This window comes from Plectropomus leopardus, chromosome 11 (assembly GCF_026936395.1).
Source record: "Plectropomus leopardus strain MGB_pleo_1.0 chromosome 11, ASM2693639v1, whole genome shotgun sequence".
In the NCBI taxonomy this organism is placed as follows: Eukaryota; Metazoa; Chordata; class Actinopteri; order Perciformes; family Serranidae; genus Plectropomus; species Plectropomus leopardus.
The window spans coordinates 16140023-16154368 of record NC_142186.1 but is presented as its reverse complement, the minus strand read 5'-3'; the positions used below and the strand labels follow the sequence as shown (position 1 = coordinate 16154368).

The following is a 14346-nucleotide window of genomic DNA, read 5'->3' as shown; positions in this document are numbered from 1 at the left end:
TTTATATGTTAGCTTGCTGAATTGAACAAATAACAAAATGTTATGTCTTTCACATTACTACGTTTTCTCTTCTAGAGAGAAAACTAGTCAGAGTTCATTATCCCAGCGGCTAACTCTAACTCTGGCCTTCACCTCAGCTTTTATCACTGTGTTTTGATAGTAATAGGCAGTAAAACTAAAACCGGGTGTCTGGACTCTGACATCATTTTACACATATTTCACACTTTGTGTGCATTAGTCATGATAACCATCCTGTCTTGTGGAAGCACATGCTTATCCTCAAGAGTGTCATGTATGTTTAAAAATTACAAAAATCATAAAGGGGAGTCTGTAATTCAATCTTGTAAGTATAATTTTACAAGGTAAGACAGTAAAATAATGAAAGAATAAAACTTTCTAGCACATATACAAGTGAGAGCCTCACTACAGGTAGGCACTTAGAGTCTCAAAAATAGATGCATCAAATATCCTTCTGGTATGTCTTCTCTTACATATAATGGTAGAGAGGACATACCAGAAACTCTTTGACACCAAGGACACATATCACGGGTCGTGCACTGCAGTGGCCTTTGGAACTTTCATAAAATAAAGATAAAACTTTACAATTTACTTTACATTTTTCATACCGGAGCCAGTAACGACACTTTTATTGATACTTAACATCGGAGAAAATTTAAAAGTAGTTTTAAAAGCTTTTTTTTTTCTTATTGAACAAAAGAAGTAAACATTTTCAAATGTATCAGTGTGTCCTAATATGATTAATCCATAGATGAATAATATATAAATACAATACAGTGCATATACATATAACCTAAATCAGGAAATAAGGAATCTTTGACACTCTCAGCTACCCCTTTCAGTGCCCAGAAAGCACTGAAGTTTAGCATTATGTCAGTTTAGTATGTATGCTTCTCAAGGTAAACATCACGGTATGGTCTGGCACTTATTATTGCAAAACAAAACAAAAAGGAAAGAAAACCTGTATCACTTGAAGAGAAGTGCTGCCCCTGACATATCCTGATGTACAGATAATAAAAAAAGGAAACAGCAGTTTTATTTTGATGAGTTTAAGTTAGCTAATTTTGTCTCGAAAGTCTGGAATAGGAATCTATGACATTTTGATTAAAAAAAATATATGTGTGGCATTCTGGATCTGGCTTGTATGAATTTAGTTGTCTTGTAGGTTGTTAACATATATTACTTTTATAGTAAACCTAAAAGAGCTATACATAGAAATCCAAAAATTAAATTTTCCATTTTTTTTCAAGGATTAAAATGACCGCGCAGTGTAAGAATAACGGTCACCTTTGGGTTGACGACCTTGTGAAAACGGAGCCAGGCAAATGAACCCCGGCTATATTAGCAGGAGGTCAAGGTCAAGTGTCATGTACCAGACACGGTGTCCGTCACACAGTTCAATGACCTGAGAGACTAAAACCAGAGGAAACAGAAAAGTCAATATTTGGAGGAAAAACTAACCAGAAAAGCAAACTGTGTTTCACTGGCAATGTTGGCACAATTCTATTTAAAAGTATTCAACAATTGTTCTATTATTTGTTAATAACCTAATAAAGCTATTACAATCAGGTGCCTTCATACATTTTTGTATGGTATTTTAATGATACACATTGATATGAAGATCACCTGAACATTTTGTTTTTTTGGTGCCATCCATTACGTCATGCTTCATCATACTGTTTTGCTTGATCTCAGAATACAGCAGTTGTTCCTTTTATAGAATGAAGGACATTTTATTTTTACTGTCTAGGTGGAGATAAGCCTCCGTCCTCCGTGTCCGTCTCTGCCTGCTCCTAACCTCTATAAACACAAGCCTTATCACAGGCATTTACAACTGTCAGCCTGCCTCATGAAGCCCGAGTTCTCCCTGAGTGCATCACAGGTCACTTTGCTGAAAGGATCACATTCTCCAAGATAAGGTAATGTGTGTTATCAGGCATCCAAAGCCGAGGCCTGTTATGATTAATACATTGCACGCCTTAAATTAACAGTCACTTAAGTGTATCTTAATGAGATCACTCCAGGAAGGAAAATGAGGCTATGAAACCTTTTCTGGAGTATTCTTTGGTGGGGATGAGTAAGAGACTGATGGAGTAAAACAAACACACGGTGACTGGTGCTGCCAGTTGTGTCTGGCTTGTAATCTCTTTATTGCAGTCATTCCCTTTATGAACTGACCTTGACTCCACTGCTCTGCGGTTAAGACCTTCTCCAGGAACTTCCATAATGATGCTTTCAGGCTTTTTGGCTTGTGCATCAGGTGTCCCCACAAAGGTAAAGAGCATAATCAGTTATATATTGTGTCACCTGTCACTATTCAATGTGGTGAACCCTTTCGTTGGGTCATGGTGCCAAAGGTCTATAGCAAAGGTGCTAGTCATTGAAAATTAGAAGTTTGTTTATTTGTGTCAACAATAAAGTAATTAGCTTATCAGTCTCTAGCCTCTGTGCCAGGCACGGCCAAGATAACAAATTAGGGTAAACTCTTTTAAACGACAAGAGGAACAGTGTACCGCCTGTTACAGACACCAGCGTAATTCCTTTAATTTTCTCAGACAACTTTGATTGTTTCAGAATGGAAACAGACCTGTCCATCTCAAATCACAGTAAGAAACAAGAAAAAAAGAAAAAAGAAATGAATGAGTGTAATAACCTTGGTGGTAAATTTTTTAGTGTCATCATCAGGTCAAATCTTCATTTATGACCTTCCATTTTAAAGTGACAGTTCACATCAAAATCAAAAGTCCATATTTTTCCTCTTACCTGTAATGCTATCTATCAATATAGATAATTTTAGTGTAGTTGCAGAGTGTTGGGGATGTCGGCTGTAGAGATGTCTGCCTTGTGTCTAATATAATGGAACTAGATGGCACTCAGCTTGCAGTGCTAAAAGCGCCAAAAAAATACATCTGAAGAACAAATATGCAATATCACTTCCCAAAAATCATGACTCTGTAATTTAAGATGATCCACAGAACTTGTTGTGCGCAGTTTCATGTAGCACAACTGAGCGGGCTAACGTTACAGCTCAGCAGATGCCATTAATGTTTATATCTTGGACTGTCACAAGCATGAGCCTCCTGTCCATGAGTATTTTGTGGATGTATTAGAGAACAGGATACAGCGTTGGAGGCATCCCCATTCATTTTTATGAAAGTTGTTCATTGGTGAATTTAGCCAAAAAAAGCTCAACTACTGCATATAAAAGTAACCAGATGGGCTCATAGAGCAAGCACACAAAAGACTTCCAACCAAGACAGATACTTCTGGTTTAGTGCTCCACTAAACTGAATGGGGATAAAATGATTTAACAGCGTGGCTCCTCTAAACTCTCCAGAAGTAAATAAATGAATTTGTGAATTCATCATATCCTGTTATGGAAAGGAAACATTTCACAGGGGTTGTAACACTCAAAAAATGTATCCACTGATTTACAGACATCTTTTACCAAATGTAAGTCTACGTGAAAAAAAAATCCTTTTGGGCCAATGACATCAGCTGACGGACTCTAGTGTTGTAATTCCACTGTTTGGCCACTATGAAAATTGGCCTCAAAGCCCTACATGTTTCCTGGGGGTTTACAAGGAGGTACGAAAGATAATTCATAGTCTCAAATTATGTCACACAGTTGGGGTACAACATGTGCGCAGTGAAATTTGGTCTGCAGCTGCCAAAAGGCTCAATATTTGGCACACTATCATTGAACAAAAAAGTCCATAATAAAGACAATAAACAAACGCTTTCGATATGCAAACATTCTACTGAATATTGTACGTCATCAATTTGAGTGCACCCAAAAGTTTTGAAAAAAAATCTATTACACCTCATGAGGACTTAACTCGCAGGTCAATGCTCCCGCTCTACTCTGGCCTCTTTCCAGCTCTCCGGGTGTGAGCTGGCAGTGTGCAGGGACACAGTGTGGGGCTGATTACCTCTGCAGTCCTTGGTAGCTTGGTACTGCCTGGGTTAATGACACCCGCTTTAAGATAAGGCCCAACCCTCTTGATATCCAGGCTTTACTCCACCAGCTCCTTTTCATTGAGAAAAGCTTATCGCTTTCCCAGGGTTATTCCATCAGTCATCTGGCAGAGCACATGGTTGTTTTTCACAGAGCGTATTGACAAGTCAAGGTCCACGGAGCAGGGTGGGTTGGCCTTATAAATACAGGGCCACTAGAGGAAGCTGCACTTACAAGCTCAGGCAGAGCCCATCCTGTGAGAGGCCACTTCTGTTTAACTATAGACCTCTACAACCTATAAAGATGGATAACGGGTGTCATTGTACAGCCAACAGCGACAGACTCTCGAATCCTATCCTCTACAACATCCTGAGCCAAATGGATAACAGCGAACCAAATCAAAACTGCTTCAGCTCAATACCTCATAGATGCAACTGTGAGTTGCGACGGACAGTGTGCTTGAAAAGGCCCTCAAAGATCTGCAAAGAAGCGTCAGCAGTTCTGGTTAAAACTGTCCACTTCATGAAGAACTTGCCTGCTTTTAACCAGATGCCACCAAACGACCAGTTTTCGCTGCTCAAAAGCTGCTGGGCGCCACTCTTCATCCTTGGTCTGGCCCAGGAGCATGTGGACTTTGAGGTGACGGACACACCGGCTGACAGCATGCTGAAAAAGATTCTCCTGAACCGTCAGGAAAGCTCTGGCGTGGAGAGGGAGCAGCCCACCATGGCCGGCGTCAGCAAACTCAAATCCTGCCTCAAAAAGTTTTGGAGTTTGGATTTGAGTCCTAAGGAGTATGCATACCTCAAAGGCACCACAATATTTAACCCAGGTGTGTATTCAACTCATTTCGTCATTTATAAAAGAAATGAAAACTTCTTTCATTTCATCTTTAAATCACTGCTGAAAGAATGCTGCAACAACTGCATTATACATGTATTGAATTTCTTGTCTTTTCATTCGCAGATGTCCCAGATTTAAAGGCAGCTCTGTTTGTCGAAGGATTGCAACAGGAAGCTCAGCACGCCCTCAGCGAGGTGGTCCACCTCCTTCACCCAGGGCATCAGGAGCGCTTTGCTCGAATCCTCCTCACAGCCTCCATGTTGCAGAGCATTACACCCAGTCTCATCACTGAACTCTTCTTCCGGCCCGTGATCGGTCAGGCGGATCTGCTGGAGCTGCTGGTTGACATGCTCTTCTGTAGATAGAAGAGGACGAGGGGACCTGATGTAAACTGTCCTGGAGAAAGTTGAATCCAATGTTATTAACGGTGGTGATGCAAAACTTTATCGCTGACCAACCCAAGAAACGTTCCTCATGAAATGAAAGAAAGCCTGACAGTGGACAGCTCAAAAAAGCACTTACAATTGTCAACGAAAACTATGTGAATTGGTGAAACTATAAATTACTAAATTTACAATGAAGCTGAGGTCACTTTAACTCTCGCTAAATCTTTCATCAGCTGAAGTGTGAAGATTGGATTTTCCACATAAAGACAGACTGTACCCACTGTTTTTTTTACTGAATCTTACGTTGAAGATCATTTGCGTCAATGTTGTAAATAAGTCTGCATTTACAGAACATGTCAAATAAATATATTTTTATACATGAGCATAAAAGTGAAGTTTTGTCTCAATCTTTAAAAAGACTCACAGCAAGCAACATTATGTTTTTATGTAAAAGCAGTACTGGGGAGCAGTGAACTATATTAGTGATTCAAGTAGTTAATTTTTTTCTTTTCTTTTTTTTGACATTTTTGTGTAGTTAACTGCTGAAACTACCACAACCAGTCTGGGGGCATAAAAGGAAAGGGTGATTTTTTACATTTCTTTTGTACCATTGCGTCTCTAGTTTCTGGGTGGACGTTGTATTCAAAACCAAAGCTGACATCCCTGCACACTGCCATGAACGGTGGGCTATTTCTTATTTATCATTATTTGGTTTATGTACAGCCCATGAACGAGCAGGCACTTAAATGACATTTGTCGCTGGTTTGTGACTTTTTTGTATTCTTTTGGTTATAATTTTCTATCACATGAACACTTTCAATTTTATTTTATTTAATTTTATTTTTTACACAGTAGCTTGAACCACTTTTTCTAAATAGCTTTAGTTAACCAAACTAGACTTCTCCACATAGGGTAGCTTTGCTGTAATTCAACATCTTCCAGTGTGAAGTAATTGGCAGCTTACAAAGCTATGTTTTCAAAGTAGCTTCCCCAACATTATACAAGGTGAACCTGCTGTAAACACGCTGTGCTGAACACGTTCATCCCTACAGTTCATTTGGCAGGTCCATCCTCACGAACATGTTGTGCGGCCAAGTATTGCTCAAACATATTTATTTTCAATTCTTGTCAGGACGCTGGGGCTTCCAAAGATAGCAAACGTGACTGAACTCCCTGGAAATGATAAAAATGATCCAAGAGACACCTTAAAAAAAATACTGAAAAATATGGGTTTTAAAAGTTCTGTCAATAATATAGAGTGTAGCCTCAATGAAGCAGACACACAAAAAATATTGTGATACAGTATTTTTTTTTCTATATCTTTGAGGCAGCTTAAAAAAATCAAGGACTGTGTTAAAACTCAGAGAGCATGCAGCGCAACATATTTAATATTGCATAAAAACTCATATTAAGAAACCAAATCTGATTCATGCAAGCTGTGTTCTTGTTTTACCAGGTTGTGTTGAAACTAAACTGTCAGTCTTGCATATAGGTGGAGTATTTTTCCATCTAGACTTCAAAATCATGTGAAAGTCAACCACTTCATAACAAAAAAGAGAGACAGATGGGTATGTTTAGAAAAATAACCCTCAGTTTGTGTTTCTATATGACTACAAATCATATAGATATCATATAGTTAAATCTTTAGTTTGTACTTTGTCTCCCTCTCATGGAAAACAGTGGAAGACACATGTTTCCTCTGAGAAAATATCATCAGAAAGATACATTATGAAGTGATCTTAAACAGAGTCCTGCCTTTATTTTTATTTATTTTTTCGCCACAAGAGCAAACATTTAACGAAATTAAAGCCCTGCAAAAAACAATTGTCACATTTTTCATGCACAAAAGTAAGTAGAAGCAATATGCAAATGCTAAAATCATTCATCCTGAAAAAAATCTGAGCTCACTGTAAACAATCTGCAGGCTAGATTTGATATAGGACAAGCCCTCTTGATTTGCCCTAGCCTGTGGTATGCTAGTTGTGAAACAGTGAGCTTTTGCATGACATCTCATACAGGTAAAACAGGAATGTGCTGGCGGGGGCAGAGAGCCAGAGGAAACAGGGTTACACAGGGCAACTGCAACACACCACAAACACTGAGAGCGCAGCGTTTGGTACACAAGAATTCAGAAAAACTGCCTGTTTGTGGTTCACTTGGACTTTAAGAGTAGATTTTTCTTTTTTTTTTCTTTTTAAGTACAAATTACAAATTACATTGTTTTAAAATGTCTTGGGATCATTCTCTTGTGCAATTATCCGCTCTGTTTTGTGCTGTTTAAATGTATTTCTGAAATTGTCACATCTGTTTTATCTTTAGTGCCTTTATATTTATGTTATCACATACTTTAGTTGACAGTTTCAACAACAGAACTGTCATCTAATGGGAAACTACTTGTTAGACTGATGCATATCTTACAAATAAAAAATTATGTTTTTTATAGTTCAGTTCATTTTACCCAAAGTTCAGGATACATTTCTCATTTTGTGCACTGCGTTTTCCCTTTGCAATAAATGACAAAGACCAACCCCAGGATTTTATTTCCTTTTTTTGTCAGAACCAGCCAAACAAGTTCTTTCTTTTGCTGAGGGCGGAAAAAGCCTGCCTGCTACAACACAGTGACCTCGGGGAGATGAGCTTGACAACAATAATCCAGAGAGATAAAGAGGAAAAGTAGGCTGAAGAGACAGCGTTAGAAAACCTTGCAAAAAGAAGACATGTTGATATATGAGCAAATACAATTTGTTTTAAAATAAACAGAACCGCTTATATTCAAACTGCATTAATATGCCATTGTGGCTTGTGTGGAGAAAAGAAAAAAAAGTTAAATTTTCTGTGAGCTACAAAAAAGCTCCTGCAGCATAAGAAAGTTATATTTAAGACTTTTGAAAGCAACTCGTAATGAAATCTAAGACCAATATTACATTACATTACATTACCTTTTTCAACTTATTGCAGAAGCAAAGGCAAAACAGGAACTAGTAAATACCTGGCATTTTTTTGCAAGTTTTCTTAGCAATGTTATGTTTTTTTTTACTCTGCATGTGGTATTCCACTCTTTATTCCCATTGAGCAACTTTTGAAAAAAGTTTTGCAAAAAATACAGTCTTGTATGCAATGATAAAATCCTACATTCCATATGTTAGCACTTAAGATTTTTAAGAGATTAGTTTATGACATTTTAATACCAATTAAGGCCTTATTTATTTATTTCATTTTTTAGATTTTGAGCCGTTAAAGACTGTCTAAGGGACAGCTAGAACCCTGTAAAATGAAAAATTAATGATCACTTATTTCTATATTGAATACACATTAGAGAAAGGCATAAACAAGCATGGAACTTTTTATTTTGTTAAAAACAGGGCTTATCTGTGAATTTAAAAAAAACCTGTGGCCAAAAACCACCAATGGCTTAAAACCCCAGACAGTAACATCAACATAACAATATGCACATCAAAATATGGCTTAACAACGCAGTTTTCAGGTCAACACTTGCTTTCACGGCGTCTAAACGGCAGGAGTCAAAAAGCCCAAACATACAAACAGCACATGCACGATGGCTTGCATAAACAATCACAGACAAGAATGAGGACGGTTACGTCTTAACATCAGTCTCTGTCCTCTGGCCTGACTGCTAAGATTGCATGGAGTGTTTCTTTTTCTGAAAACAACCTCAAACACTGCATACACTAATACATTTAGAGGACCTGCATTGTCTTTCCCTGTGTAAAAAAAAAAATGTTTCCACAGTGGGTCATTTACTGCAGAGATAAAAGGTCCATCAATTTAAATGACACTCCAATAGCAAACATTAGCCAGAAGTACCACCGCCCAGGGTAAAAGGTGCTCCACTCAGTAACAGCAACAACAAAAAATTACAGCAGGAGGTTAACATTGTCCATCTAGTTGGCTACATCAGTTGTTAGCGCGGATACTTTTGTGTCACCCTTCAGAGAAGAAGAAGAGGAGCTCCTGAAGAGTCTGTTTCAGTGTCATGATGGTAGGGCGAGTAGGCTGTGGCGGTGCTGGAGGAGTATGCTGTGAGAGAAATTTGAAATAAAATTTGTTTAATGTGCTGAAAACAAAAAAAAAATGTAGCATGTAAGACAAAAGGCAAAACAGTAGATTTCATGTACAAAAGTTTAACCCGGGACGCTGACGCATTCCCAGGCCGCGATGTGAAAGTTGTGGAAACACAATGTGGTGTACCCTCATTCAAAGACGTGTAACAGGACACCAGCTTTTAACCACCTCTCCGCAGAACAACAACAAAAAAAGAGGCTGCTGCACAGTAATCCATCTGTAAACCAAGCTGTTCGCTAAAATTACATAATAAACCATGGGACATTATGGGGCATATATTTAATGTGACTCGATCTGCTGCTGTGGCAGGTGGTGTAGCATGTCCGCTGAGCTGGAGGGGAGAATGAGGCAGATTGATGGATGGGTGTAAGGTGGCAGAGGAGGGGGAGGAGGCAGCTAATGAGCGAGGGATTGTAATATGCAGAGAAAAGGGCAGGAATGTGGGGCTTTCACTGACTGATAAAGTGGTATGTTACTGGAAAGTAGAGAGGAGGTGAGAGAATGCCTGCAGCTGCTGCAGGTACAATGGGCTGCAGAGACCTGAGGGGCAGTAATTACACCTCAATGACCAGGACAAATACAGACTGGATCTCCACCAGCACAAAGTACACAACTTATTATAAAACGGGAAACATTACTAACCACAAATCACACACTTGTACACTCTGGCGATGACTAATTCTGGATCTTATTCAACTTTTAAAGGTTCAGTGTATAGAATTTTGGCTGACATATGACTTATATAATAGTTACGTCTTCCTTTGGTGGAGTGCACCTGGGATGACATTTTTCTCTGTGCCGACGCAGCATTTAGCGTGGCCCTGGTTCCCCCATCAAAAAAATTATTGCAGAAAATAAGCTCTGAATTAAACAAACATTTATGATACTCACGTTTTGTTCACAAAGATAATCTTCACAAATGAACACCAAGCCTAAATGCAATTGCCACAAGTAAAAAGCTTTATAAATAAACAGCGCTATGGTCTCATGAATCAATGTTGCCACCCAGTGAGGCTGTAAAGCTGTGTCCGGCGGGGTTATGACATTCTGTAGTCTCATTTAGCCACTTGTTAGCAACTGCCTTTTTTAAGACACATAAAAGCATCAGAGTTCATGAGTCCATCCACTTCGAGACGAGGGAACCAGAGGTGATGTTATGCCAACTAATTCCTGAGGTTTCAGATTCATTTCTGGGGCACACTATAACCACTTAAAATTAGGAATCTTTGCCTTTTCATCACCTTCAAATGAGCTGTTTATATCTTGAACTGTCATGTTTCTAAAGTCACCCAAAAAGGACAAACCCGATAGGGCCGTTTGCATTTTCACGTCTGCAACCATACTTAGCAGCCCCTCCATGATGAGCCAAACAGCACAGGAAAAAAACACAGACATTTAACCTGAAACTGGTTTAATTAGGGTTTTTTCTGGTTTAAATCACTGGGTCAGCTCGGTTTTGGAGAGGAAGAGACCTCTGTGGATAATTCAGCTCAAGGTAAAAACCTCCCGAAAATCTAGATCTTGAATTATCAGAGAAAAAAGATGAGCAAACATTAGCGGGTGCTGGGCTTGTGGCCCGTCTGCAACGAGCCGCAGGGCATAGGAAAAACACCGATCTGTAACATGAAGCTTCTTTATTCGGTGTATTAATCACAGTTTTAATCACCTGGTCAGTTTGTTTTGGAGAGGAGGAGAACTCTGCTGATAACTCGGCTCCTGGTAAGAAACTCCTGAACAGTGAATACTGAAAGGAACCTTAACCGTGAGTTCATGCTTGGCACATCGGAGAAGTTTGAGCTGGTTGCAATCTTCACCACTAAAGCTGCCACGTAATCTCACACACTGCTCCTTTAAATCTCTCACATTGACCTGAATGAAGACATAACGCATCTGCGCATCCGTTATGGAAAATCTCCACATGTACTCACTTCTTCCGCTGTAATGTCTCATCTTCCTCGCCAGTTCATCTGATGGTGTCTGCTCTGACACTTTCACCTCTGGAACTGCAGCAGGGGACAAAAAGACAAGATGAGCGCGAGCAGACAAAGAGCTTCAACAGACATTTACGCACCCTCGTTTTTCAATTAAGCCAGTCATTTTGGCTATTGTGCAATATGTTTTACAAAAGACTGTGAACTTGTATCAACTTGCCCCAGATTAGCTAATTATTGTTAGGTTATTGCCTGTAAGGTGCCTGGCGTATTAGGGCTTAAAAACTATGAGCCAAACAAAAGCAGCGTTCCAACAGACACTATGAGTCATTCAGGGAAGACAGCTGAGGTGATTGGTATATTTGGTATGCTGCAGACAGATGGTGCTTAAAGAAGTTGTCATGTGGTATCTTAAAAATATTTCTTCAGCAGTAATTATTACTGTTAATTGTAGGGATGTCCCGATCGGATCAGAAGGATCAGTATCGGGCCCAATCAAATCCTTTTTTAATTGATCGGGATTGTTTTATTTTTGAGCACACGCCCCACCGGATCCTTTGTTTACTTCCGCCATCACACAGGCGTCTTAAACGGAGAGCAGGATTTGCAGCAGATATTCAGGTTTATTATAATGCTGCTATTCCAATAAGTAGAAAGTGATTTTTTTTCATGTTCAGCTTAAGGTTCTACAACATTTTTAGTGAAACTGACATTTTTGGTTTTCATTTTAGCAAAGCAGTTTTACTATAGTCAAGTACTAAGCAAAACTGTGACTGTGACTGACAATGTTTAAGTTCAGCTATAACACTATTTACTTTTTCTTTTAAACCGTGCTACAATAAGTAGATTTGGGAGCTATTTCTAAAGACATTTTAGTTTGTTTCCTTAACATACTTTGTTGATAAAAGAAATACTGGCTAAGTTTGTTTACTTTGTTATTTTTGCAAAAACAAAATTAAAAATCCTTAAGGAACTTTTTGGATTCATACATTTTGTCTTGTATTGCACTGCAGAGATATTTAACTGTCAAGCATACACATTAGATTGATATTAATAACTTTGAAGTACTTGCAGTGTGCACTGTGCAGCTGTATTATCCAGGTAAATAAAAATATTGGATTGGGACTCTGAATAAGCAGATAATATCAAATGACTCGGATCAGGCGCAAACATTGGCTTAAACTGTGTTGCATGACAATCTTACCGTCACTGCTCATGAAAGTGTTGGTCATGGTCTCGTTGCCGCTGTCAGGAAGAGTCCCGTCGTTCCTCCAGTTGGCTCGCTGTCCTGTCGACTGATGGCCTGATTTTCTCTTCGGCTTCCTTGTGCTGATGCGGATGACTCCGTGCACCAGCTTGCACTCAGCCTCCTGCTCCTCCAGGTTGTAGTCCTGAGCGATGCTGTAGATGAGCTCGCTGATCTCGTTGGTCTTGCGGGAGAAGGAGGAGTCGGAGGTGCACTTGGCCAGCTGGTCGATCTGATGCAGGGCATAAAGCTCCAGCAGCTTCTTGGTGATAAGAGAGTCAATGTCAGTCCCCGTGTCACTCAGGTCGTCTAAGTCATAGTCCTCGCGGGATAACAGGCTGGTGTTGCTGACAGGCCGCTCGCTTTCCCCCTTGCCAGTCGGGCGGGTTCGTCTGGGGGCAGCAACCGGATACCTTACTGTCTTACCTGCGATGCGCACATCCGGGTAGCGGAAGCTGTCACTCGTGGGCAATCTAGAGCCTTTAGTCGACTTGCTGGACTCCAAAGGGATGCCACAAGTGGGGTTGGTCACAGCCACACCATTAGGAGGGTGAGGCTCGCTGCCTGTTTTAGGGGGATGGTCTGTGGAGCTCTCATTAACAGGCAGGCAGGGCTCTCTGCTGCCATAAAATCCACAAGTCAGTACACAGCAGATAAGAGCCTTGCAGCTACTCCAGCCCATGGAGGCGCAGGAGCCACAAGCATGTCTGCTGGTAGGCGTGCTGTCTGCTGACCCGGGAATAAATCCTATAGTCTCCGAGCCCCGACCAGTGCCATTTCGTGGGTGGCCTCTGCTGCGACCATATTTGTTCTCTGAATAGCGGGGGTGGTCAGTGTGGTGCTCATGCAGTTGCTCCCCATGAGGATCCTTGCAGGAGTCTTGGCTGGCTGTGCTCTCCCTGGATATAGTCCGAGTCGCTCTGTGCTTCTCTGGTCTGGAGCTGGAGCTGTGGTGTTTGTGGTGGCGGGACGTGTGGGGGGCCCCAGAGCTGTGGCCAGGCATGGCTCAGAGGACCTGGGACCTGCAGTGGGAGAGGCACGTTTAAAATAATAACCAGGTGTAAACGTCCCCTGTTGTTGCCACACAGGCTTGCAGCTTCGACACATTACAGCAGCCTGCATTTGAGTTGGGAGGTAAACACTTAGCTGCCAGTAAAGCAAACTCCCCGGAAAGTGTGCGAATGTAAATAAAACTGAGTGCATTGATTGTTGGCCTGATAAAAAAATAAGGCTCACTTTGTCGCTCTCTTAAAGCTGATGTTTGGCCTACAGCTCAGCAATACAGCTCAAACCTAATCCCATTTAACTTTTCACCGTTTTTAATTTAAATTACAAAACGCTCACTTACCGCATAAGAGGAAACACTCGTGGTTGTCTTTTATCCCAGATAACTTGTTCGGCGAGCAAACCGCGGAAGTCTCACAGAGACAGGACTTCTGCTGGCGCCTCAAACAGAGAAAGAAAGACGGATTTCGACCGCCCACAGATTCCCAGGTGACTTCCACGAAAAGACAAATCTTGCAAACCTAAAGTCGGCTGCCTCGACCGAGCAACACAACACGGCTCATTCGCGTCGTCTCCCCTTTTATTCCTCCGAAAAAGTCAGTCTTGTGTTGCTGTGAGCCTCCCAATGTTTGGCTATCACCTGCGGCTACAGCTAATCCCAGATCCTACACCCACCCACAGGTGAGCGGTGACGTCACGCGAGGCGGATATAAAGCAGAGAAGAAGAGAAGAGAAAGAAGCAGAAGGAAAGGGCTGGAAAAGACAATGCAAGACAATACAAGGAAGATAAGGGTATAATAAGATAGAGAAGGGCGTGCTGCAGCGATAAAGGATTCAACCATTAACACTAATCTAATAGACGTTTATTCATCCGAG

General features: G+C 40.6%; 2 protein-coding genes across 2 annotated transcripts; one reads left to right on the top strand and one right to left on the bottom strand.

Annotated features, from left to right (window-relative positions):
- Positions 1–4195: 4195 nt before the first annotated feature.
- Positions 4196–5595, top strand: nr0b2a (nuclear receptor subfamily 0, group B, member 2a). Its single transcript, XM_042490753.2, has 2 exons — positions 4196–4808; positions 4943–5595. The coding sequence occupies exons 1-2, from the start codon at positions 4280–4282 to the stop codon at positions 5182–5184; spliced, it is 771 nt and encodes a 256-aa protein (XP_042346687.1). The 5' UTR covers positions 4196–4279; the 3' UTR covers positions 5185–5595.
- Positions 5596–8530: 2935 nt separating this feature from the next.
- kdf1a (keratinocyte differentiation factor 1a) lies at positions 8531–14164 on the bottom strand. The gene is made up of 4 exons (XM_042490154.2): positions 13814–14164; positions 12424–13487; positions 11217–11291; positions 8531–9243 (listed from the first exon to the last, which is right to left on the bottom strand). The coding sequence occupies exons 2-4, from the start codon at positions 13466–13468 to the stop codon at positions 9155–9157; spliced, it is 1209 nt and encodes a 402-aa protein (XP_042346088.1). The 5' UTR covers positions 13469–13487; positions 13814–14164; the 3' UTR covers positions 8531–9154.
- Positions 14165–14346: the final 182 nt, after the last annotated feature.